Raw genomic sequence first — 27,122 nt, 5'->3', positions numbered from 1 at the left:
CTCTCTTCCTTTGGTGCCTTCTTCTTCCTTCTCTTCTCTCCTTCTCCTCCTTCTCTCTCCTTCTCCTACCTTATTATGAGTGTGTGACAGCATGCATGGTTGACTGACACCCAGTACATCAAATAGGGGGTTTATGGAATGTGAGCCTGGTTGAATTATTCTCTCCCTAAAGCCAGCCCTTTTTTCTCAGCATGGTGTTATGCCGCCCTCACCTGCATAAAGGGTCTTTCTGCACAGATGTATAGCTGCATACATCTGGTGGTATTCATTGAGCCTGTAGGCTTAGGGGATAGGGGCCTTACCACTTCAATCTGTCTTATTATAGCATATATGCACCATGGAGAAGAAAATGTTCCACTCCCAGGCTTGAGGAGAGCGTACATGTGTACGACAGACCTTTGTGATGAAAGCCGTGGAGTGTGTAATGTGTTTGTATCTGGTGTGTTGTTTTCCAGATGAGTAATGAGATCATCAGGCTGTGCTGCAGGGACATCTCTCTGGACCAGATCTTCCAGGGCTATGTGGTGTCCAGTAAGAAGACCCTCAACGACTGTATAGAGTGCTGCCTGGCCTGGAAGGAGCTCTACCTCCACGCCTCACAGCTTCACCACAAGTACGACGCTGATGCACACACACACACACACACACACACATTTAAAGGCTTCATTTGGGTTCACCATAAAGCATTTCATCAATAGACAACAATATAACAAGGTCATACAGGTCATGGATACAGGTAGCACCATCTACGCCACACAGCTAAGCTTCACACACGCACACACACACACACACACACACACACACACACTCACACAGACACACAGACACACACACACACACACACACACACACACACACACACACACACACACACACACACACACACACACACACACACTGGTAATACACTGGTAATACACTGCTGTTAGTAACAAACAATTACTCTTGCACTGACAGTTCTGAATTCCTACTCCTTTCTACTAAGTGTTAGTGGAAGACTTATCGATGCGCCTCTGAAAATGGCAGTGTCTTCTCTGTAAACGATAGCAACATACTGCGCTTCTGTATAATGACAGCACACGTTTACGAGCGTGCCTCACTTCAAACAGATAGCAAAGCATCCGAGAATGACAGCACCTCACTGCAAACACCTTAATAGTTCATATCACCTTCATGTAGAGAGCTTTTGCATAACGTTACGTCACCTCACCCTTGTAGTGAAGATTCACAGTTGCATTTCAGCACTTAAAAGCTGACTGATAGCACCTTACCGAAAAAACAGGCCTTAAATACCTAACAACAGAGGTTTGTTTAAGTAATGTATTTTTTTGTGGGGGGAGGGGGGTACTGGGATCTTAAAGAGAGAGAGAGAGAGAGAGAGAGAGAGAGAGAGAGAGAGAGAGAGAGAGAGACCCAGGGAGAGTAGGACAGAGAGAGAGACTGAGAGAGAGAGGGGGAAGTTGGTTGTTTCTCTCAGATGTCAGTCAGTTGAGCTTTGTGAGGCGGAGCAGAGGCTCAGCTCAGTGCAGTTCATTATGGCAGGGCTGTGATTGCTCTGAGAGCCTGAGAGCGCCAGTCTTTTCACTGGCAGCACAGAAGCCGAACGGCTCCAACCCCCCTCAGGGCCGCTCCGGACGCACTGGCAATCGACCCCATCGACCCAATTAAAGACTGTGCTTAGTTCCGATCGATGGGTGAGGTGAGGGTGGCATGCGATGGGAGGGGAAGGGGGGGGGGGGGCGTGAGGGGGGTGGGGATGAGGAGGGAGGGGTAAAACCAAAGGGATTCTCTATGATGCTCCTCTGAGATGCTCCTCGGTCATCCTAGCCTTGTAGTGTATGCAGGAGGAGGGTTGGTGAAGGCTCTCACCTGAATAACTGACTGTATGTTTGAATGGAACAAGGCTGCTGGTGCATTGTGGTGTGTACAGTTTAGCACACTTTGACTGGGTACAGTTTTAAGTCAAGGATGTTTACTTTTCGCATCCTGTCTTTGCTCATTTGATTTCATGGGAGTCCTTGAACTTGAAATGCCTCAGAAAGATAGGCACCTTTTAAAAAAATGAATAACATTCCAGCAGCAGCTATCTCCAGCCAGTCTTGCACTGGGCGGCCGGCAAGGGGGCAAGGGAGGGTGTTAAGTAAAGAAACGCTGATACGTTTTCACTCCCACAGTCAGATATCACACCAGGCTCAGCGAGAGCCTGTCACCAACACGGCCAATATCACAGTCTGTCCTGGGTTCAGTCATGGGGCACGGAGACAGAGGAGGAGGAGGGAGGAGAAGACAGAAGACAGGAAGGAGCACCAGAGGGAGGAAGAGGAAGAGGAGGAGGGGATGGACTGGGGAGGAGGAGAGGGGCTGGGGAGGTGGCTGGAGAGCTGTTTTAACGCTTAGGGACAGAGGAGGGGGTGTCGTGTGGTGTGTGTGTGAGCGTTGAGCGTCTGCCCAGGGAAAGCCAGACACACAGGGACATGTTGAAAAGTTTGACCCAGGCCTTTGTCTGCAGCCTGTCACTGGGAGGGAGAGAGAACCTCAGAGAGGCTGCAGCCCATTGAGAACAAAGACCCAGGCCTCGTCAGCCACCACCTAGACTTCATAAAGCAATAAACCAGGTGTTGAACACACACACACACACACACACACACACACACACACACACACACACTCAAACACACACGCACACACACACACTCAAACACACACGCACACACACACGCACACACACACGCACACTCAAATACACACACACATGCACGCACACACACACACACACACACACACCAATCTAACACTAAGGAGAGAGGCAGTGTGCAAAATACAATAAGACGGAGGATCGATCAAAGTTTAGACTTGGCTATATGAGGCTGGCCATGAATCAAAGTGGTGTATTTCTGTTCCCCCCCACCCCCCTTTACTGTGGTCAGAGAGTCAGAGGATGGAGCGTGTGTGTCAGCAGAGATCAGTTTATTTGGTCTATATGACCCTCAGGGGGGTCAGTATGTGTGTGTGTGTGTGTGTGTGTGTGTGCGCTCAAAACGCTATGTATATATGTGTACAGTATGTGTACCAATATCTATGTGAGTGTATGTTTTGTATGACCATGGAGCAGTGACATGATTAATGTGGGGTTAGCTACAGTCTGCCCTCCCTCCACTCTGTGCTCCTGGTGGTCTCTCTATCGCTCTCTCTCTCTCTCTCTCTCTCACACGCTCTCACTCTCTCACTCTTATCTTTCTTTCTCTCTCTCAAGCCCCGTCTCCTCTGTCTTTCTCTGCCTCTCTCAGTTTTCTCTCCTTTCCTGCCTCTCTCACTCTCAACCTTTTCATCACCCTCTTTTATTCCTGTCTCTCTTTTCAAATGCATCTACTTTGTAGTTCTTCTGCTTTTTCTCTCTGTTCTCTCTGTTTTCTCTCTCTCTCTCTCTCTCTCACGCAAACGCGCATGCGCGCACACACACACACACACACACACACACACACACACACACACACACACACACACAAACCTCCTGTGTATTTAATCATTGAGTCTATTATGGTAGATTTCCCAGCCAATGCCTCAAAAAGCACAGCAGTAAAGAGCCACGACAGGCAGAAATCTCTCTATCTCTCATGAACTGTAACTCTTTGTGTCCCTCATACTGACTGAGATGGATGAAGATAATATCCCAGGTCTATCTGAAAGGACGATAACTCTCTCATAGCGCTAGGATATTTCTCTTTAGAGTTGTGGCACTGAGGTTTGTCCAAAAAAGTCCTAGGAATGTCAGTAATAACAGCAGCCCTGTTCAGTGTTCGGCCTCGTAGTATTGTTTTACACCTCCTAGTTATGTTGTTTTACTCAGGTGTTGAGCTGATGTTGGTGCTGAGACCGACAAGACTAGTTTAGTGTTTACATTAAGACGATACTCTGGTAAAGTGATTGTATCACAGTCAAAGAATACCATGACAACAATTTAAGATAGATTGTTGAGCGTGGTGAAAATGTTTGTATTTGATATTCGAGACGTGTGCTAGTACAAGTAACATGGCTAACCTGACCAGTCGTTAATATAGCTATATAGATTTTTGAAAATAAATATTCTTACCTGCGCAGTTTTACACACTGTCTCCGTTTCTGGGATGAAATAATGAAGAACATTCAATTATATTATGGTAGGAGTACATTTAGCAGCCAAATAATTTGTTCATGTCAGTTTTTGTTTGGGTGTCTCCAGTTGCATTCCACTTTACCAGCGTATTATTAAAGACTACTGGTGACGTAGTTTATCTTCATGTTTATTCTTGTTTTAGTTGGGCCTCCTTCACTATGATGAGGTGGTGTTTGAGTGTGTTTGTGTTTGTCCCTGTCCCTTAGTTGCCCTCCCTTGAGCCGTGCTTGTCCAGGCTGATACTGTAGCGCTACATGTTCTGTGTCTTTGAACCCTAATGTGTGTATTATTGTTAATACTCATTCATGGAGGACACAACCTTAGTCTAGGTGATACCAAATGAAATAAACACACTGCTTATCGATGTCACCTGGTGTTTTTGTGGGTCAGAGACATTCGCCGCTGTGTCTCGTTGGCTGTGAGGAGGTTACATCACTGAGCTCATTGGAGCAGGGCGCCAGAGGAGCCTCTCTTCTTCTGTCCTTATTAGATCATGTCCGCGCCACAGACACCAGGCCCGCTGGCGCCCTGTTTGGATGACAGTCATGCTTTTGGCCCTTCAAACATCACTCCGTAAGTCTCACTTAATTAGACTGAACATTTGAAGGATTTACTCTGATCCAGACAGCAAAACTTTTTTATTGGCTATTCATCCCTGAGGTTAAGGGCACAGTGATCAAATTACCATGATTTACTGCATAACTGGACTACAAAGCGTGTGACACAGACATTCCCACACACATAGACCACTTACATTACCGCATCAGGAATGGCCATTGTCTTTTTTTCATTCATTGGTTGGATATTCAAATCAAATCACACAGAATGAATGGTTTAATTAGTTCATGAAAATTACTTATTTTGGAGAGGGTAAAAAACACTGGTATTTAATCAGTCAACCGACCAGGAGTCTAATTAATCCAAACGCGTTGTTCCCTCCCATGTATTTGTAAAGAACAGAATGTGGTGTTAAGCGGTGAGGGAACACAGCCATGGGGTTGTGAGAGGCCAGGCTCCAGTGTTTGCTGGAGTGCTGTTCATTTCCTCCAGAACAGGGAACGGCCGCTAAAGGTATCATTGAAATGATGAACGCAGCGCTACACACCGACATCAGCGTTTAATCGGAGTCATTGGAGAAATAAAGCCGTATAAACTTCAAACAACTTTCTTTCATCTGCAGTTAGAGAGAGAGACTCACAGATGTTAACTCTCTCCCCCTGCCTCACCTCTTTCTCTTTTATTGAACCCACCTCAAACCCTATCCAGATTCAGATCCACATCTCTCAGTAAGCTCCCCATCCCTCATACCTGGGCCGTGTGTGTGCCTGTGTGTGTTCATGCATGCATGCATGTGTGTGTGTGTGTGTGTGTGTGTGTGTGTGTGTGTGTGTGTGTGTGTGTGTGTGTGTGTGTGTGTGTGTGTGTGTGTGTGTGTGTGTGTGTGCGTCTATGTTGTATTGGTAACCCTCTCCCATATTGCCTCTGTAACTCTGTTCTTTGCTCCAGTCTCTTCTCACGCCCGCCCTGACCCCGGTTCCCATTTTCCATCGGAACGGAAACTCTAAACGTTTGTGTCTCAAAGCTGCGGCAAGGATTACCTTTCCATCAAGAAAAGAATGAAGTGTGAAAAGCAATCTGAAAAACGCCACACTGAGATATAGAACTTTGGCGGATGCAATTATGCCAACGACAGATCATTTTTGACCTTATCCCTTACCTGTATGGATGTGAGCTTGCTGTTGCTTTTGCTTTGTTTTTCTAGTTTTTTTTCTGTCAGTTGAGACATTGACTGCAAGGATGGTGAACTGTTTGAAAGACAGCCTAACTTTGTTGCTTTTCTCTGTCTGTCTGTCTGTCTCTCTCTCTCTCTCTCTCTCTCTCTCTCTCTCTCTCGCTCTGTGTCTCTCTCTGGCTCTGTCTGTGTGTCTCTCTCTGGCTCTGTCTCTCTCTCTCTCTCTCTCTCTTTGTTCTTCTGGGTCAGGTACTCCACTAAAGGCTGGGTCCTGGACCAGACCAGCATCTTTGCCCTGGTGGATGCCTTTGTACAGAGATGCAAAGACCTGTTGGAGGTGAGGTATCAGCACACACACACACGCGCACACACACACACACACACACACACACACACACACACACACACACACACACACACACACACACACACACACACACACACACAAAACAGTGGCAAGGGTTCATCTTCGGTTAAAATATAAATGTCACATTTATTCAGTGCTATCTATCTACTTCCTCTCACCCTGTCTTTCTCACTTCTCCACTCGTCTCAGACTCTTAAATACACCCTTTGATGTGTCACATTCTGTTCCCTCTCGCCTTGTTCCCCTCTGTGTGTCCTTCCCCACTGTCCCACCGCCTCTCCCAGGTGTGTGACTGCCAGCAGCAGTTTGCCCGGCGTGTGGAAGGCGAGCAGATGCCCCTGCCCTGCTTTGCCGGGCGCCAGGGGTTAGAGGTTACCCGCAGCCTGCTGGAGATGGAGTCTACCTTCGGCCGCAGCCTGCAGATCCTGCGTCACGTCCGCAAGGGCATCCTGGACGTCAAGAACACGTCCTGGCACGATGACTACAACAGGTCTGTCTGCTCGCCGTTCTGACCAACCTGATTACTGTCTAGAGATAGTTGTGTCTAGATAAGTGTTCAAGTAGGTAGACGAGTAGATAGACATGGACATACACTGTATCTCTCTATCTACATGTATGCCTAGCTACAGTACTTTAGTCTTTATGCCCTATAGGCCTGTGCTTCAGGTTTAGAGGTTTGTTTACTGTATCAAAGTATCTATCACTAAATACAAGTATTGGTATGTACCAAGTATGTGAGTGACGTGGAATTGCATCAATGTCTAGACTCTCTGTCTAGATATGTGTGTGTCTGTCCACCTATCTGATATGTAGCATTAATGCATTGTTAGTATGTGTCTGCTAGATGAATGAGTGTTCTACATTGTAGTGAGTGTCCATCAGTGCAGGGCCTCTCTGGTCCCTGTGGGCCGGAGCATGCAGATTGTCATTCAGAGCTATGGTGACAGCAGGCAATTTGACTCCTCATCTGAATAACATGATTAGAGAAGTGTGTGTGCATGTGTTTTAGTGTGTGTGTGTGTGTGTGTGTGTGTGTGTGTCTATGTCTATGTGTATGTCTTGAGATGACCTGGGCCCCAGGAGACTGTCCAGCCCCTCTACTCCCCCCCCCCCCCACCCCGACCGGGCCAGGGTTGGTGTGGTGTGTGTCTGATGTGGATGATGGATTGGGGTCATAGGAGGTTGTGGGGTTGTGGTGTTGTTGCCAAGACAAACAGCTGCGTTTGTGTCAGGGGCAGGTGTTTCATAGCGACTCAGCACATTGAAATTAAGCAAATCAATACCCGCCTAGATATTTGTGTGTGTGTGTGTGTGTCTGTGTGTGTGTGTGTGTGTGTGTGTGTGTTTGTGTATGTGTGTGTTTACTCTTACATGTTGCCTATGTTTATAAGTGTTTAATCACTTCCTCCATGCCTAATCATCATTTTGTGTGTGTGTGTGTGTGTGTGTGTGTGTGTGTGTGTGTGTGTGTGTGTGTGTGTGTGTGCATGTGCGTGCGTGCATGTGCGCATGCTTGTGCGTGTGTGTGTTTAGGTTTCGTGCGGGTGTGAAGGATCTGGAGGTGATGATGCAGAACCTGATCAGCACTGCGTTTGAGACTGTGAACACAGTGGAGGAAGGGGTTCAGCTGCTCGACGTCTTTCAACACCTGTCTGCCAGAGAGGTCTCACTCTACACACACACACATACACACACATACACACACACACACACTTGCATTCAGATTCCCATTCACTTCCACACTTCCTTTATTAAACACACAATAGATAGCTCTACAGTTCATATGGCCATACATTTACTTTAGAAGGCTATTGTCTTATTCTCTGCGGCTGGCCAGCACAGCCTATTTCTTTTCGTAAATGGACCATACCGCATCTCCCATTCTATCACTCTTAGTACTCTTCAATAGCACCTTTCAACAATAGCAGCCTGTGTGATTAGCCATCCTCTGTTGCTCTTTGAGCATTACTGAGAGGTCTGTCTTACCCAGCATGTGCCTAACTCTAAGGACTGGTCTCACGCTCAACCAACTTCATGTACTGATAGTCATTTTATAGAGCTAAAACACTTTTCAAATATTGTATTTTTTGTTACTCTCCCCCCCCCCCTCTCCCCCCCTCTGCCTGTATTGTATATCTATCTATCTCCTCCACAGGCCATTAAGCGCACCATCGACCGGAAGACGGTGGACGTTTACGCCCTCTTTAACAAGGAGCTGAACCTGGTGAACAAGGAGCTGAGCCGTAAGGTGTTCCACACGCCTGCCCACATGCCCCTGTACGCCGGCCAGGCCCACTGGGCCCGCGCCCTACGCCGACGCATAGATCGGCCTATGGAGGTGAGCATCACAGGGGCAGGGGGTATGAGGGCATGAAATACACACACACACACACACTTTTTAATTGGTGAGCATCGCAAGGGCAGGGAGACGGAGGAGGGCACAGAAGATTCAGTTATATCACACATACATGTACAGTATGGAAGGGAAGGTCAAAGTCATCTCTAGGACTATGGTGGAGGTAAGAATCTCAGGTGCTGTTAGAAGAAGAGTAGGACATGAGAGACCACACAGTCATACATACAGTCTTGGAGGGGGAAGGAAGGGGTAAGAAGGTGGCCAATAATGGGGGGGGGGGGCTAGGACTGGGGGGTGTCACGGGTTATAGGAGGCCAACCCCCCGTCCAGAGGCCCGTGGTGTGGTGTACCGTGGTAAGGGGCCAGACGTGGCCATGGCGTCTGAGAACCACTGTAACTGTATTAAACACAGCTGTTCCAGTCAAGGTTTTGCTTACACAGAGCATATGCTGGAGCGCTGCTCTGTTTAAATTCATTTTTCCGGATACATTAAGCAGACAATTAAGAACAGGCGGAGAGCTTTAATTGTACACAGATATGATTTTACTGCTCTGCATTCTCCTCATATTCTCTGCTGAGTAATGGAGTCGTTCCATTGTGAGGGTTCAAGGCAACACAAAACACAGACACCACCCATTAGCAACAGCATCCTGTAAACTCGACAGTTTATTACAGTGTTGCATTAAGATCTCCTCCTGCCCAGAGCCTTGTTTTAGCACTATGATAGAACACACACTTCCTTCTAGAATGCTCGGACTCGTCCCTGTGCAGAGGTAGGAGTTGTTTCATCCACGTCATCTGTTTTGATGTCTGATACAGTACATGTTGAGATGTTGTTGTTGACTGTACTTTAAGTGGGATGTTACCAGCAACCTAATTTAATTTGCCTTTACAGGTGCAATCTGTTATTCAAATAACAGCAAAGCGTGCTCCCCACCACTTTTTTGGTAAACAGCTAAGGGATTACATTGGAGAAATGTAACCAGTCTCAATTTCATAGACAGAGATTTGGATGCAAGGACTGACCATCCATGAGATCAAACTTAGAGTTTTAACCATGTTTTGAACCTATACAGGGTTTGTTTACAATTGCATTGTTTACAAATAGTGGAGTAAAACATGCTTATATTTTGGGGCATGATGAGGTAAGACAGTTGAACAAAGCTCAATGGCTCAATACATATAATATATATTATAAATGTAAAAGTCCAAAAATGGATGTACCGTTGGTTGTAGGTTGGTCAGATCACTTGACAAAGCTCACTTCACTTTTCTTCTCCCCTTGTGTTAGGGGGTGGAGTGGTATATTGTGTTATTGTGTAACATTCAGAATTGTATTTACCCTCCAGTATTATTTTACAATGGAAACTCTCTGCCCTTTTGTTAGGTGGTGCAGCGTTGTATTGTGCAGTGTTTTGGGTCCTCTAGTTTTCCCTGTGTATTATTATGCCAAACTCTCCCTGCCCTTCTTAGGTAGTGCAGCACGCCCACTTCATGCCTCAGATCGGCAGCGGTGAGGAGGTGCGCTTGGCCTACGGGCAGCTGGTACAGACCTTGGATGAACTGGTGAGGAGGATCTTCAGTGAGTGGAGCCAGAGTCTGGACCGCCAGAGCCTCAAGAGGCTGGACCAGCCCCTCCTGGTCCGCTGCAAGGAGAAGGCCGGCATGCTGGACATCAACTTTGACAAGTCTGTATACACAGCATCCAGAGGGTGTTCAGGCATACTGTAAACTATTTACAAACCTTAGACAGCTAGAGAAGATACATACTTCATACAGGACCTTGTAACGCTCACACAAACAAACACATGTATACTTCAAAGCAGAGACACACAAACACAGATATTTGATTTTAAACACTGTTGCACAGACCAAGAATCAAAAGTTTCACATTATTCTACACGCACACACGCACACGCACACACACACACACACGCACACACACACACACACACACACACACACACACACACACATACGCACACACACACACACGCACACACACACACACACACATCTTATCGCCTGCACTGTGTGTGTTTCAGGAACCTGCTGAAGATGTTCAATGAGATCCACTACTGGGAACGCCTGCTGTTTGAGATTCCCCACTACGTGTCTGATGTGTACCAGCGCAGAGAGGACCTGCGTGGCATGAGGGAAAGTGTGCTGCTGGTGGTGCGAGACTACAACAGGTCTGTTCCACACACACACACACACACACACACACACACACACACACACACACACACACACACACACACACACACACACACACACGCATATCCACACACACACACACACACACACATACACACGCATATCCACACACACACACACACACATACACACGCATATCCACACACACACACACACACACACACACACACACACACACACACACACACACACACACACGCATATCCACACACACACACACACACACACACGCGCATATCCACATACACACACACACACACACACACACACACACACTACGACTCCTCACTCGCTCTGGTGCAAATGACACCTCTTCTCCCTGCAGTGGACTGTAAGCCTCTATGTACACACTGCCTAGCACCCTGCAAAGCTCAGCACACACAAGGCTCTAACTTGAAGCACACTGTGCAGTGATGATAGTGGATGTGAATTAGGACAAAGCAAGTCATGCATGGCATTATGCTCATAACCTAAGATGAGGGGAGTGTGTTTATGTTTGGTATTTCCTGGTAAAATACTGTCCCTGGATATTTTTGTTAATCAATGTTGTCCTTGCAGTGAAGAAAAGACCACCAGTATTGTCTTGTCATATTGTTTATGCAACGCCTCCTGTTTTATATGTGCTCCAGCCTCATCCAGAAGCCTCTAGAAATGCACTCAAGCACATACAGTACACAACCAAAGACTAATGTTTATGTGTGTGTGTGTGTGTGTGTGTGTGTGTGTGTGTGTGTGTGTGTGTGTGTGCGCGTGTGTGTGTGTGTGTGTGTTTGGCCTGCGTGTTTGTGTGTGGGTATATGTGTGTGTGTTTGTGTGTGTGTGTGTGTGTGTGTGTGTGTGTGTGTGTGTGTGTGTGTTTGGCCTGCGTGTTTGTGTGTGGGTATATGTGTGTGTGTGTGTGTGTGTGTGTGTGTGTGTGTGTGTGTGTCAGGATCATCATGGCGTTGTCTGCTGATGAGCTAGGTCTATTCCGGGAACGTATCCGTTTCCTGGACAAGAAGATCCAGCCAGGCCTCTCCAAGCTGCTTTGGTCCTCCAAAGGAGCTTCCAACTTCTTCATCAACGACTGCCGGCTGCACGCCAGCAAGGTCTGAACTGACACTGACACACCAACACTTCAGGGTTAAGGCGTAGTCTTCTCCAGAGTCATTGCTTTACACTATCTAATGTATTTCCTCTGTAACAATTCATCTGCAAATGATTTGTTTATTCGTAAAAAGGTCCTCACCAGACAGACAGGCTATAGATTGAGGCACAGTTGCTAGGCCTAGTAGTTAGAGAAAGGATGAATAGACAGCAGTAGTGTTTGACCTTGCTGCTGCTCTGTCCTCCTGGGCCTTGAGGTATGAAGCCGTTGGTTTGGATTGTTGGTACGGTAACAGGATGTGGTTTCCTTGGGCTCGCTGCTTTTACAAACGACCCTCTGCATACAGAACAGACTCACTCACAGCACTTGTCATCATTCTGCGGTCTGCCTTTTCAGACTGGCTCATAAACATGTGAATCTGGGAAACAAATTCACCAAGCAGCAGCAGCAGCAGCAGCAGCAGCAACAGAACACAAAGTCTGGCCGAGGTTCAAGCCCCATGATGCATGGTGTGTTAGGAGACATTCTAGTTGGACCCTGTGCACAGAGGTTGTGTGATGGGCGCACTGGGCTTCTCGCAACCACATCATCAAATGATCTCCATAGGGAGTGGAAGGGGAGAGAGAGAGATGGTGGGGGGGCAGTACAGTAGTACAGTATACATTCACAACCTAATTCAATCTAAGTTTCAATGCCATGTGCATTAGAAGGCAGTTTGATGTTGAGGTGAATGTGAGGTAGGAGACACAGGAGAGCTGCCTGGGATGATGCTACAGTATAATAAATGCCTTACAGTCAGACGTTGATTTGCGGCTCAGCTCCGACAGGTTCAGCATCTTTAATGAACACTAACTCTCATTGGCAGGGATTGCCACCGCGCCCCTCTCCAGGGGTTTAAGATCAGGTTTGCGTCAAGCCAATGTCAAGATCTGTCGAGCCCAAAGTCAAAAGCCTGACAGCCTCTCTGTGTTTTAGGTGGAGGGGGGGGGGAGGGGGGGTGGGCGAGAGGGAGAGAGAGGGAGAGAAAGAAAATCTGCAAAAAAGATCTGAACTGAGTCCCCCCCCCACCCCACCCCCTCTCTACTCTTACTCCCCTCTCCTTCATCCAACTCTCTCTGAGGCTTATTCTGCGCGGCATGCCTTATCCCCATGAAAGCCGTAAAATCCGGAGATCGGAGCTTGGATCTGGAATTTTGAATGAGAGCGGGATTACTCTCCATATGAATGAGGTCCGGCAGCAGAGAGAGGAGTTCGGCAGGGTTGTGCTTCCACAAATTGAATAGGAAACTCTTGGATGTATGGGCAGATGCTGTCACGATAAGGCCAGTCTGTGGTAATTCAAACCAGAGAGTGAATGTAGGGAGCTGTGTTGTTTGAGATGTGGAGCATGATTCCCTATGTAATGAGCCAAGTGAGCAAAGGGACAGCGCTGCTAAATCTTATAGCAAGGCCCATGACTGCTGTATTCATCCAACTTTTTCCTTTAACATTGTCTCTCCTCTCCTCTCCTCTCCCCCCCCCCCCTCCCCTCCTCAACCTCCAGGTCCAGTTGATAGTGGATGAGTACAAGGCAGCCAACCTGGCCATCTCGCGTCACTGTCGCCAGATCAGTGAACTGCTGCTGGTGCGTGTGGATGGGAAGACGGTGTACAGGGACCTGGAGTTTGAGGGAGACCAGCAGGCCCACCAGCAGAGCCAGCTCCAGAGGCTACGCTCAGCACACCAGGACATAGTAGCCATCATGTCCCGCGTCTACGAGACCTTCCGTACTGACGGCCCTGAGGTGTGTGTGTGTGTGTGTGTGTGTGTTTGTGTGTGTGTAATGTGTGTGTGTGTGTGTGTGTGTGCGAATACAGTACCGTACATATTATGAATGTACCGAGAGATATTTGAGTTGAGCGGACCGATGCTTGGAATGAATGTAGCTGTTCTCTGTGTCTCAGGTTCAGCAGCACTGGGTGACGTACACAGAGAAGATGGACCGCATGGTGGAGGAGGCCCTGCGCCTCAACATCAAGTGGTCCCTGCAGGAGCTCTCCAAGGCCATCAACGGAGACAGCAAGACCTCCCCCAACCCCCTCTTCAGGGTGCAGGTGGTACTGCGCCAGGAGGCCCCCGGAGCCACCTCACAGGTACAGTACACACACACATGGACATGCAGACACACACACACACACACACACACACACACACACACTTACTAACGGTTGACCTGGAAATACAGTAAGCACTGTATAGACACTAAGTACATAATAAGGCTAAAAGATCAATATTTCTATTTTGCTCACGTACGCTAACTTACACAGGGACAACAATCTCATGTTTTAAAGCTGAACAATGTCATCCACTATCACGGTGTGAGGCCAGGACTGGAGTAGCATTTCCAAGGTCTGAGTCACATTCAGAGTCACAGGCAGACAGGCCAGAGCCCCACACTATTAGAATACTAGAGAACATCCTTTGTCCTTGTCTCACAAATACAGAGAGCTACGGGCAAAGTACAATATTTTAGATATAAAGATGGTATTATATGTGAGAAAAGGACACCAAGCCCTGTAGTCTTTCTTTCTATAAATCAGGGCTGACATATGACTCATGCTTTATGTATGTAGTCTGTGCTGTTACCTGCATGTGATGTTAAATGTTCTTGACAATGCAGTCATTTTATAGAAAACTGATAAATGTTTATGTCATAAAATCCTTCCCCAAGAACGAAGAAGCGAAGAGTTCTAAGTTCCAGCTCCTGCTTGACATGTTGGTGTTTGGTAGGAGGACAGAGATTCATTCTGATAGTCCTGCCCAGAGGCACAAAACATTGATTGAAAGGATGATAATGTCAATGGTGCAAGTGGTAATGTGTCATTCCAAAATCAATGTGCATGACTACATTTGTGTACTGTCTGTGTGTGTGTGTGTGTGTGTGTGTGTGTGTGTGTGTGTCTGTGTGTGCGTGCGTGCGTGCGTGCGTGCGTGTGTGCGTGTGTGTGTGCGTGTGTGCGTGTGTGTGTCTGTGTGTGTGTCTGCTTCCACAGGTGGAGTTCTCCCCCACACTGCAGAAGCTGGCACAGGTAGTGAACAACATCAGCTCTCAGCTCATCAGCACCATCTCCGTGTTCAAACGCCTGCCAGACCTCCTGACCCGCAAACGCTCCCACAGAAAACCTGTGCACAGCATCATTGGTGAGAGCCCCCTCACCCCTTCTCCTCACCCTCACTCTTCTTCATATTCACCCCATCTTTCTTTCCAACATGTATTTATATTTATACCATTCCTCCTTCTACCACTCTTTTTCATCCACATCCTTCATCCTACAGCTACTATTACCCCTCTTTATCCTCACCCCATCCCCCTTTTTCTCCTCCTCTTAATCTTCCCCTTTCCTCGTCCGTCCATTTTAAACAGGGCTGCATCTCTCACCATCAACTGTGAATTTGATTGACAGCCGGGGGTCTGAGGGGAGTAGGCTTGTGGCTTTAATGAATCTGTGAGGAGATGTTTGAGGAGGGAGGGAGAGGGAGAGAGAGAGAGAGAGAGAGAGAGAGAGAGAAAGGTGGCTCTCTATACCTCCATCCACAGGGAATGCTGCTACCTCTACCTCTGCTGCTGTGGCTGCTGCTGCCAGAGTCTGAGCCCCAATCAACATACAGTCGTACTATAGAGCTCTAGTGAAACAAGCCAGGTTGTTCAGCGTATTCACTGTTCACTCATCAAAACCTTTGTGTCCAGTCAGTCCTTGTTAGCCTGTACCAAAGCTGTGTCAATATCAGCTTTGAATGTGTGAAAGCATGAATGCATTATACAGTATGGATCCACTATATGGTGGGATCAAGGTAGAAGTACAGTACACCAGGTGTTCTTCACCCATAGATCCAGAATCCAATGTTCCTACAGGTCTGACCCTGTATCGGTGGTCAAGGGGATGAGGGTACCCCTCCTATATGATGACTCCCTTGTTGTCCCTTCTCTCTGCCCCCAGAACAGGATGAGGAGATCGGGAAGATCCAGGCGGCGGTGGCTGCAGGGATGACGGCCAACGCTGGTCACCTGCAGGCTTACCTGAAGACCTGGGACAAGCACAGGGAGATCTGGGAGATCAACAAGGACCCCTTCATCCGCCGTTACCAGCGCCTCAACCCCCCTGTGTCCTCCTTTGATGCTGACATCGCCAGGTCTGACCCCCCCCCACACACACACACACACACACACACACACACACACACACACACACACCCTCTCTCAACAGGGATGGAGAGTATGAATGGGAAGAAGAGGGGAGGATTGGACGGGTTAGGTTGAAGGGGAGGATGGAATGGGTGGAGGAGGCAATGCTGGGGGAGGGATGAGGGAGGGAGGGAGGGATGGGGGACAGAGGCCTCAAACTAAACCAGACTGTCCTTGTGACCTCTGTTAAACATATAGATCCAGTCAGATCTATAGTGCATGGCAAACACGTCTGAGGCAGCAGAGGGTCAGGGAGACTGCATTATTGTCTTATGGATCTGTGGGAGATGAGTGTGACTGTATGTAAATCATCTGAGTGTCAACGCTCCATGTGTGTGTACACAGTGCTCTGCCTCAGCACTTTAGCTGCTCCTCATCGATACGACTATCAGCCATGCCACCGTTGACGTTTTTAATTGGATTTCAGATCATCTGCAAATTTATTTAGTATTGTATTTGACTTTGCTGTGTTGTATGCTACTTCTACTGTTATTGGATACAGTTCAGTCGTCAACCTTTTTTCTCTCTCCTTTACCTAATAAAGGAGTTATTGTTGTACACATTGTACACACGCTCAAATTCTCTCTCTCTCTCTCTCTCTCTCTCTCTCTCTCTCTCTCTCTCTGCTCCCCCCTCTCCCTCTCTCTCTCTCTCTCTGCAGATACACAGAGGTGGCTAACAACGTCCAGAAGGAGGAGACGGTGCTGAGTGTACAGTTTGTTCTGCTGGACTGCGCTCCTCTCAAGTTCTCTCTGGTGCAGCACTGTAACGAGTGGCAGGGCAAGTTCACCCAGCTGCTCAGCCTAATGGCCAGCACGCGCCTCAAAGAGCTGCACTGCTTCCTGCAGGACAACGCTCACAGGTGTGTCTGTGTGTGTCTGTGTGTGCGTGTGTGCGTGTGCGCGCGTGTGTTTAAATATGCATATTCATTAAAAGCTCCAGGGTGTGTATGTCTGTATCATAAGTGAGTAAAAATGAAATGCTGTATTGTATGTCCAGGCTAAGCCAGCCCCCTCAGACCCTGGTGGAGCTGGGTGAGAGTCTGATGTTACTGGAGACTCTGCAGGGAGACCTTAGTAAGATTGAGAGTCAGATCCCCCCCATCCACGAGCAGTTTGCCATCCTGGAGAAGTACGAGGTCACTGTGGACCATGCTGTGAGTAACACACACGCACACACACACACACACACACGCACACACACACACACACACACACACACACGCACACACACGCACACACACGCACACACACGCACACACACACACACACACACACACACACACACACACACACACACACACACACATATACACGCACATACACACACACACACTGCTGTAACCACCCTGGCCTGGCCCCTCTCTACCTCTGCAGGTCCAGGAGATGCTGGAGGCTCTGAACGGGGAGTGGGTGTGGTTCCAGCAGGTGGTGATCGACAGTGACATCATGCTGAAGAAACACAAGGACAAGTTCAAGAGCAGCCTGATCTTCTCTGCTGAGGAGTTCAAGAAGAAGATGCAGACCACCGTGCAGGACTTCAACAGCTCAGGTCACCTATGGGCTCCCATAGCCATCAGATGAAAGACCGTACTGGAGCCCTGCATCTCCCTACCAGTGTTGTTCAGTCCTAGTCCTGGAGACACACTCGCCGCTTTTGGACAGCGGTGCCAGTGCGTGCCAAGGCTAACTAGCGGCCAGCTAGCACTCAAAACCCATTGCTTTGAGCCTAGTGAACAAGCCCGTTTGAATAATATTGAGTGTGCAGCCTTAGATCTGGCCCACCACTAACACACCCGATTCAACTTATCAACTACTCATCAAGCCGCTGATCAGTTGAATCTGCTATGTCAGTGCTAGGCTGCGACCTTAGTGGATCTCCCTGGCCCAGGACTGAACAGCGCTGTTATGCAGGCATGCATACAGGTTGGGATTGTGTCGAGCGTAAGAGATAGTGTCAGTAGCGCCATAGGGATAGCTAGTGTACGTGGGGGGTTGTCTAGGTTGACTATGAGGTTCACAGCTGGTCCATGACATGCCCACCCCCCCCCCCCCCCCTCCCTCCCTGAGAGATGGATGACTCCTTTGTTGTGCATCTATCTACATGTCTGATATGCTGCACAGCTTTAGCCCCAGCCTGTGGGTGGGCACCCCGCAGGAGACATCAGCAGGCCACGCTGTCTCTCTTTCTCTCTCTCTGTCCCTCTCTCGCTCTCTTTCTTCATCTCGTCTCTCTCTTTATGTATCTCCTCTCTCTCTCTGTCTCTCTCTCTCTCTCTCTCTCTCTCTCTCTTCAGCTGTCTCTCTCTCTCTCTTTATATCTCTCTCTCCTCTCTCTCCCACCCACTTCATCTGTGTGTTTATCTCTCTCTCTCTTTCTCTCTCTCTCTTTCTCACTCTCTCTTCATCTCTCTCTCTTGTCTTCCTTCGTGTACATAAAGACGTGCACATCAGAGAGGCATCAGAACCAATTACCTCGTTCTTATCCAGCCCCCGGCCGTGATGAATCCCTACGCTGCCTAACTTCAACTGCTCCACAGCACAAGTGATGGCTAGGAGGAGAGGAGAGCCATGACAGGCTGCTCGTCCTTGGCTCCCTCTCCTCCCTCTCCTCCGCCCCTACTCCCCATCCCCCTCCTCCCACTACTTTGCCCAAATGTTTACTCCTCTCTCATCATACATTCTGACGGTGTTCCCCTTCCCCTTTTGTTTATTCTGTTATTTTCGGTTTCCATTAAAAATGAGATTGAAATCGCTGCTATCGCCCCCCCCCCCCCCCCCTCCGCCATACACACGTCAACTCATGGTTCCAAACAAAGACACACCGTGTGGAACTGTATCAAAGAGGACACACCTCCCGTCCTACTTTTTCTTTACCGCTATCTCATCCTTTTGCTCCATTCCCTCGCTCCCTCCCGCCCTCTCCTCTCCTCTTGTTTCTCATGTGAACGTTGAGAGAGATGTGTGATGTCTGTTGTTTATTCGTCATGACAGAGTTAGACTCCCCTCTATTCTCCTCCTGGCTCTCACACTCTCCCACCACATCTGAATCCAAAGTTTCTACAGTTTCATCCCAGTTCTTCTCCCCTTCACTATGACAGAGTTGCACGTTAGAACAAGTCCCATGAAGTCACCCTTCTATCTCTTTGTACATTCATGACACACTCTTCCATTCTAAACTCTTGAAAGTTCTTTCTGGCACTGCAGTGGAAGCCGGTAGAGAACATTAGGAATGTTTGTAGTGTTGAGGTAACAATGGCTGACTCTGACAGGTTAATGAGGCCAGGAGCCAGCTTTGTGCTGAGAGACATTAATATTCAAGTAGAGGTCTTCACACACAATAATAACCCAGTCATCTGGGTCAGACACATCATACTTTCTGTGAAGGGCACACAGAGTAAAAAGAGAACTGGCTGATGGTTTAATATAGAGACAATCTAATCAAACATACCTCTCTCAGTCTGTGTTAATCAAGTCCGCCAACCTCTCCTTCAGATTGAGTGTACCATAGTGGTATGAAACATATAGAGATCTCTAGCCAGGGTCCTCTTTAGGATGAAGCTGTTATTCCCTCATTAGAACTCCAGTCACACTAACATGGGATGAACAACACGAGCAGGAAAGCACAGGCCAGTCAAGGGGCTAATTGAAAGCAGATAAGAGCTTGGTGGGGCAGTGTCCTGCCGGAGCCTGGGAGCAGGCCGGTCTTGGATGGGGACCTCATCGGGCCGGCTCTGAAGATCAAATATCTCGTAAATCAAAGCTGTCGCGCAACAGAGCGGGCAGTGGGAGTCCGCAGACTTTGTGGGGTTCTGGCAAGGCCAAGTGGGACCAGGGTCCGAGCCAGCCCACTCCTCTCACACTCTCAGGGCAACAAAGGGTCTCGCACCTCCCCTCTCTCTCTCCCCCACTCCTGCTCATTACTTTCCCCCTGTTCCAATTCCTTACCTTCCCTCCCCTCACCCTCCCTCAGGGGGTGACACACTGACCTCTCCAGTCTAGCTGTGAAACAACATTAATGACACAGAGGGAGAAACACTTCCTCTTCCCCATGCTGTGGAGTTAAACATCAAAGATTACCATCGCTGCTGCAATCACAATGCTTCTCCACTGTGAAAACTTGTCATAATTGTTACACTTTACACATTGTCGCATTGCTGCAGTTGAATGAGCAGCTCTGCTTACTGTTTGCATGTGTTTCTCTTTATCTTTGTTTGTGTGTGTGTGTGTGTGTGTGTGTGTGTGTGTGTGTGTGTGTGTGTGTGTGCGCGCACATGTGTGCGTTTGTGTATGTAGGTCCCTTTGGCAGTGTGGTGACCTGTGAGTCAGCCCTGGATCAGGTCTCAGCCCTGAGAGCTCAGCTGGATACGCTGAAGGAGGAGGAGGGCACCATCCGCCACGGCCTGGGCATCTTTAAAATAGAACAGCCCTCCTCCAAGGACATCCAGACCTTAGAGAAGGTCTGTATCTGCCATAGAAATAGAATATCATTATGTAGTGAGGACCACAGAGGCTGGGCATTAATCTCTATCAGTTGATGGATATCTCCAGCGATAGTTTAGCTTTGTGGTTTAAAATGTACCACTCAGTTGTTGTGAGAGAGTTTGCAATGTGCTGTGTGTGCTGCAGGACCTGGACTACGTGCAGCAGGTGTGGGAGATCACCCAGCAGTGGGACGCTCACTGGGACGAATGGAAGGCCGGTCAGTTTGTCACCCTGCAGACAGAGAGCATGGAGAACACAGCCCAAGCCATGTTCAAGAAACTACACAAACTCAGCAGAGAGCTCAAGGTTGGACCAGTGCTGTTTGAATACCTGCGTTTTCACTCTACACTTGAACTCTATTGTCAAATCACTCTGCATAGTCCTCTGCTGCCTTCTGCTACTGCATGAACCAACCAGCTTCCTTATATTAATTGCAGGTGTCCATACCATATTATCTAGTAGATTTATGCCATAGAAATATAACCTTGTAATTTAATTAATAATGTACATTTGCTGCACTATTTTATTTCACTGCAGGATAAGCAGTGGGAGATTGTAGACTTCTCCAAGAACAGGATAGACCAGTTCAAGAGGACCATCCCCCTCATCTCTGACCTGAGGAACCCTGCTATGAGAGACAGGTACAGGAAGGAAGGGGTTCTCTTCACAGTCCTCACCTACTGGAAAACACTCTACTGAAATCCCTATCAAATTCAATAAACAGTTATCCCTCAACCCAAAATACAGTACAGACACCACTCTTACCAATGCAATTAAGGAGAGTAAAATGTCCTGTTCACTTCTGTCTTAGTCTCCATCTTAAACACTCTATATAACAACCTCTTACAAGTCTTTTCCACAGATATACAGTGCCCTCCATAAGTAATGGAAAGAGGAAGCATTTTGTCTTGTTTTAGCTCTATAATCCAACAGTTTGGATGTGAAATCAAACAATTACTATGGGGTCAAAGTAGAGATTCTCATCTTTTTTTCAGATTGGTTTCACCATTTAGAAACTACAACATTTTTTAAACATACTCCCTCTAAAATATTGGAAAGAATAATATAATGTCTAAATAAAGTCCTTATGTTTAGTATTTGGTTGACAATCCTTGCATCCAATAATGGCCTGAAGTCTGCGATCCATTGACCCCACCAGACGCTGGGTATATTCTCTGGTGATGCTCTGCCAGGCCTGAACTGCAGCCATCTTCAGTTGTTGTTTGTTTTGAGGTATTTTGGCCTAACATCTTATAATCAGGAAATGAATGCATGTTCAATTGGATTTAAATCTGAAGATTGACTTGGCATGTCAGGAACTGAAAAACTCCCTAGTTGCTATGGTAGAATGTTTGGGGTCATTCAGTGAATTTGTAGGCAATTTGCTTGTACTCAAGCAGACACGGTCTTTCTGTACACTCCATAATACGTTCTGCTGCTGCTGTCAGCAGTAACATCATCAATTTGTTTTGTATTAATTATGGTGAGCATTTTTCGGTCATAGAAGTCTTCCTTGGCCTAGCAGCTTGTTTGCGATTGCTGAGCTTTCCTTCTTTTTTAATGATGTTACAAACTATTGATTTTAGTTTTGGGGATGTTTTGGATGGATTTTTCAGATATTTCAGCCTTATAACGGCTTCCTTGACTTTCATTGACGTCTCTTTGGTCCTCATGTTGACAGACACCAATAGCAAACTCCAAAGGCAAATGCAAAGCCTAGAATCAATACTAGACATTAACAGCTCTCTTATGCCTGTCATGGCATTTTTCCAATACTTTTGGTGTCCTGTAATAGGGGGACTATGTATAAAATGAGCTGTAATTTCTAAATGGTGAAAAACATTTGAAACCATTTAAAACTGTTGGAGAATAGATATAAAAGATATCTTTCCAGTACTTATGGAGGACACTGTAATTTAGAAACTAATGCAGCTAAGATGAGGGCATCTGCTAAAATGACTAGAATGTAAATTCCTCTACTTGTATAGTACAGAATGCTCCAAGGTCTTCCTCATATATTATTTCCCTGGCTCATCAGAGTCCTGTGTCTATAGCTACCTCCCTGTGGACTCCCAGGGCTTCCCCAGGCCTTCCCCAGTTCCGTCCTCACCCTGGAAAGAGCCAAGGGCCTGGCGCCAGCCCCGCCAGGAGGAATGTAAACCTTTGCTCCATGCCGCGGTCCCCCCAAAAACGTATCATTACTTTCTGCAGTTTTCACTTCAGGACAGTGTCCTCCTGTCCTGTCGCGCTTCTGTCAGTTCCCCAGATTGGATCTGGCGTTCCCAAAACAATGGCCATCCAGCTCAATCACACTTGTTTTGACGAGAACCCAAAGACAGCAGAGATTCTGTGATAACATTAGGCTAATCTGCAGTGATGTAACCTTATGAAAGAGCCTTCCTGAGCTGCCTGCACTTGGGGAGTAGGTTAAAATAAACAGAGGATTACGTCTGAAGTTATACCATAGAGGGGGAAAAAAAGTGGGAAAGACAGAGAAAACACATTTTCTTTCACTCTGTGGTCCCAAGGAGTGCAGTTAGACTCGGCGGGGGTGGAGACACTGCAAGATGGCGGGGGCTTGTCTGTAGTTAACGGGGAGTTTTGTGGTTAAAGTCAAGTGTCGCTGAGGTACCTGGGTCTCTAAGGGGTTTCCTAGTGAGAGAAATGTTACTGTGATTAAATGGCAGATATATCACCAGAGGGTGACAGTTGGCACAGATTCCCCATTCCTCTCCTCCTCCTCCTCCTCCTCCTCCCCCCATCCTTCCATCCTGTCATCCTCATCATCTGTGCCAGGTGTCAATCAAGACAGTCTGAGTCAGTGTGTTATTGATCCACTCAGAGGTAACAACACACTCCACCTCTCACGTCCAGTCACCACAGCCTTCTAGATATCCACAACTGATAGCCTCTCTTAGAGTAGAGAGAATACAATGGAAATGGAATGGAATAGAGTGCAGTAGAACAGAATACGATAAAAAAAAGAGTTTCAGTATTCATCCAGAGAGGGAAACCTGCCTTTAGCTTCACCTAGAAAAAGTGCAAGATAGTCACATCACACACCATACATTGTTAGACCTGTTACATAGCTTTCCTCTCTCCATCCCTCCTCTGTCTCTCCTTCCTCTCCTCCTCCTCTGCACCTCTAATCCTTGCTGTGTGTTTGCCTGTCTGACCTGATGTCTGCCTGTGTGTCTGTTCTTGCTGTTGTTGTTGCCAGGCACTGGGAGCAGATCAGACACGAGGTGCAGCGTTCGTTTGACCACACCAGCGCTGAGTTTACCCTAGAGAAGATCGTGGCCCTGGGCCTGGACCAGCATGCTGAAAAGATCTGTGAGATCTCTGGGGCTGCCAGCAAAGAGCTGTCCATCGAGCAGGTCAGCCCCTCTCCCTGCTTCGCTATCTTCTCCCTCTCACCCATACAAGGCCATTACTCATCACCACTGTCTTTTCTACAGCAAACTATTCATCTCATGTGTCTGGAGTCAGTCATTGGAGCTCTTTGCATTGGTTAAAGGGTTGAAAGGTCAGAGTGGATAGCCTTTCAAAATAGTTAAGTATTCACTCATGGTCCTGAAACCTTCAGGAAGGTTAATGCTCTTCAATACAGTACCATCGGTGATTACAGTGTATCAAAGCGTTGGGTTAGTGCTGTGATGATGAATGGATCACAGGTGCCGAGTCCATATGGGGTAATGACTTTAGGTACAGTGTTAGCTGGAAAGCGTAAGGGGTTAAGTAGCTATGGCTGTTGTAGCCGCTGGCTGCAGCTCATCACCCCCCCGCCCCTCTTCCCCCCCACTGCCTGCCTCCCCGCCTGCCCCCCTCCCCCTCTCCCTGCAGCTGAAGCTGTGCTCTGGCAGGCATTGGGGAAATAGAGACGGGGCTTAATTTCCTCCAGATCGGGGCTGGGGTTGGGGCCGGGCGTCCTGCCTGCCTGCCTGGCGTCCCGTCTCGTCTCGGGGCAGCAGCAGCGCCCAGAGGAGCAGCCTTGTCTGCATGTCAGCATGTGTCAAGCCTCTCTGAGAGGCTCTCTCTCTCTCTCTCTCTCTCTTTCTCTCTCTCTCCCCTGCCCCAGCACCTTCGGCCCCCCAAATTCCCAGACATGTTGCACCGCACTCACAAAGGTTACATCAACACAGATTTAGTGTGTGAATAGCAGTGGCCAGGGAATGGAGGTGTTTGAAAGAGCCCCCTTGCCCCCTCCAAGCCCCCCAATCCCAAACACGGTTCATTGAGAAGTCATGGTGGAGAAGTAAAAAAGAAAAAAGAAAAGAGAAGAAATGAGAGAAAGGAAAGAGTAGAGACACCAGCGCATGCTTTTATCATCATGCTTATTTCTAGAAGGTTGTGCTCTGTGATGTCTGCGAGTGGAGCTCTGTAGGTGTCAAGATCAATGGTTTCCTGTCTTAAGAGCTGCCTGAAATCATCATAAAAGTGACTGGCTGCCTGTTGGCTATAAATCCCCCCCTCAGCATTTGCATAAGAAATCTGTTCCGTCTGTTGAATTAACATTCAACTTTGATATTCCAGGGCCTGGAGGGCATAGCCAAGACATGGGAGGAGACGTCCCTGGACATCGCACCTTACAAAGACAAGGGTCACCACAGGCTGAGGTGAGTGGGTCTGGGAACCCCTGTGGGCAGGGAGAGAGGGGTCAGAGGTCACGCAGATCAGAGGTCAGGGTCAAAGAAGAGCAGGTCACCAGTAACAAGGCCACGATCATAATCAGGTGATTTGCCTCTCAATAAAGCCCTCGGCCCTAGTTGATACCAAAATATGTCTGTGTACCATTACACACCAGTAAAATTAGATATCAGGCTGCTACTTCTAGATGCAGTTTGTGTGGTCCGATGGTGGTTTGGCTTCTTTTGAACAGAAAAAGAGAGCTGCGTGATCAGTCATCTGCCAACTCCCCTCAAGAGCAGGGCTTTGGTGAGCATTTAGTCAGATCAAAATCAGTCATTCCTCACTATACTATAAAACCCTTCAAACGCACGACTCTCCCTGAACACACGTAATGCCATGTACATAGATAGAACCACAGTCTGCTGCTGGGCCTCAAATGATTACATTTGTGGGCTAATTCAGAATCAGAACCACGGTGGCAGTTCCAAGAGCAGGACATAAACAAGGACACAGTCTCAGTGTGAGTCCTCCAATTCAGCAGCTTGTTATAGCTCTGCCCTCAAGTCACAGATTTCTCCTTAATTGGCAAGTTGTCCTAATTGACTTTACCTAATTTATGTATTAGATTATTTTTAACCCTGCTTAATTGAACCATAACTTTCATGTGTTCCCGGTCAGTCAGGGGGTAATTGGTGATTTCGGATGAGTTGTGAGGCTGAGAGGGAAATGTTTTCGCACCACCAGATATTGTAATGTTATATAGAATCCTTATATATGGAAATGAGGACATTATATATGGAAATCAACACAACCTCTACTACTGGAATAAACAAAGGGACAGCAATTGTTCACCATGATCGAATACAAGGCCTAGGGTTGTAATACAGTGTACAGATATATTTATCAATTTTCATAGCATTGTTGTATTAGTCTCTGTGCTGCAGTGCTGCATTAAGTCATGTGGCCTCAAGGCACAAGGGATAGAAAGAAAAAGGAAGAGAAAGAAGGAGAAAGTGAGGATAAAAAAAGGGATTATACACAAAACCACATGCAAAGCTTTGAGGGTTCTGATAGGCAAAACCCTCAAGTCTCTTGTATAACCTTTCCAGTAAAATTTCACTTTAAACAGCTTATCATTGACAGGGCATCCAGGGTATCTGAGAGAATGAGATGTACTTCAACACATTACCTTTAATGTCTAGACAGAGATAGCATTTGATGTCTGTTTAAAAATGTGTACAAACTCTATAAGTAAAGCGTGGGTTAAAGACTCATGGATAGCATGCAGTCAAACAGGCCAAACACTGATGTTTCATTATTAGGTTTGAAACGTTTGTTTGGTACTGCACTTTTTTTTTTCAAACCAAGTTCTTTCTCTAGGGTTAGAGGTCATTATAGAATAGCCTGAGGCACACCGTCTGTCTGACTATAGAATTCTGTGTTCTCTTATAGTGTGAATGTCACTCAGTATGTGTCTTGTAGTATGTGTCTTGTATTGAGTATGTGTCATTTTGTGTATTCATTTTGCTGTGCTGTGCTGTGTGTGTGCTGTGTGTGTGTGTGTGTGTGTGTGTGTGTGTGTGTGTGTGTGTTTGCCTGTCTAAATGCGGCGGATGCTGAGAAGTAGAGGTTGAGATGTGTCAGGGATGAAAGTGAAGGCTCTCTCCTCGGGGCTGTCAGCCTGCTTCTAGGTGTCACATCACGTCCTCTCGCCCACCTGTGAGCCAGGTCGCCAACGCAGACACACCGCCGCAGAGAGGGAGAGAGAGGGAGAGAGAGGGAGAGAGAGATGGGGAGAGAACAGAGAGTGGAATACAGAGACATAGAGAGAGAGAACAGGGAGGAGTGAGGTGAAAAGATGGGGAAATATAGAGG

The 27,122-nt window shown here is 47.4% G+C and overlaps 1 protein-coding gene across 1 annotated transcript in view; it reads left to right on the top strand.

Moving 5' to 3' along the window:
- Positions 1-27,122, top strand: part of dnah2 (dynein, axonemal, heavy chain 2) — a gene marked incomplete at its 3' end in the record, with an annotated part of 92,351 nt that overhangs the window by 10,324 nt on the left and 54,905 nt on the right. The window contains exons 9-28 of the mRNA XM_083684129.1: positions 456-613; positions 6,135-6,222; positions 6,537-6,742; positions 7,786-7,915; positions 8,408-8,590; positions 10,082-10,296; positions 10,654-10,800; positions 11,757-11,913; positions 13,456-13,695; positions 13,856-14,044; positions 14,945-15,092; positions 15,890-16,082; positions 16,796-16,996; positions 17,134-17,290; positions 17,511-17,685; positions 20,430-20,593; positions 20,763-20,924; positions 21,156-21,259; positions 23,839-23,995; positions 25,152-25,234. Coding sequence (XP_083540255.1) covers positions 456-613; positions 6,135-6,222; positions 6,537-6,742; positions 7,786-7,915; positions 8,408-8,590; positions 10,082-10,296; positions 10,654-10,800; positions 11,757-11,913; positions 13,456-13,695; positions 13,856-14,044; positions 14,945-15,092; positions 15,890-16,082; positions 16,796-16,996; positions 17,134-17,290; positions 17,511-17,685; positions 20,430-20,593; positions 20,763-20,924; positions 21,156-21,259; positions 23,839-23,995; positions 25,152-25,234 — 3,257 coding nt within the window. The remainder of the gene's footprint in view (positions 1-455; positions 614-6,134; positions 6,223-6,536; positions 6,743-7,785; positions 7,916-8,407; positions 8,591-10,081; positions 10,297-10,653; positions 10,801-11,756; positions 11,914-13,455; positions 13,696-13,855; positions 14,045-14,944; positions 15,093-15,889; positions 16,083-16,795; positions 16,997-17,133; positions 17,291-17,510; positions 17,686-20,429; positions 20,594-20,762; positions 20,925-21,155; positions 21,260-23,838; positions 23,996-25,151; positions 25,235-27,122) is intronic.

Source organism: Argentina silus, assembly GCF_951799395.1.
Source record: "Argentina silus genome assembly, chromosome: 1".
NCBI classification, from domain to species: domain Eukaryota; kingdom Metazoa; phylum Chordata; class Actinopteri; order Argentiniformes; family Argentinidae; genus Argentina; species Argentina silus.
The sequence above is the reverse complement of the archived record's forward strand: the minus strand, read 5'-3'. Positions and strand labels throughout refer to the sequence as shown.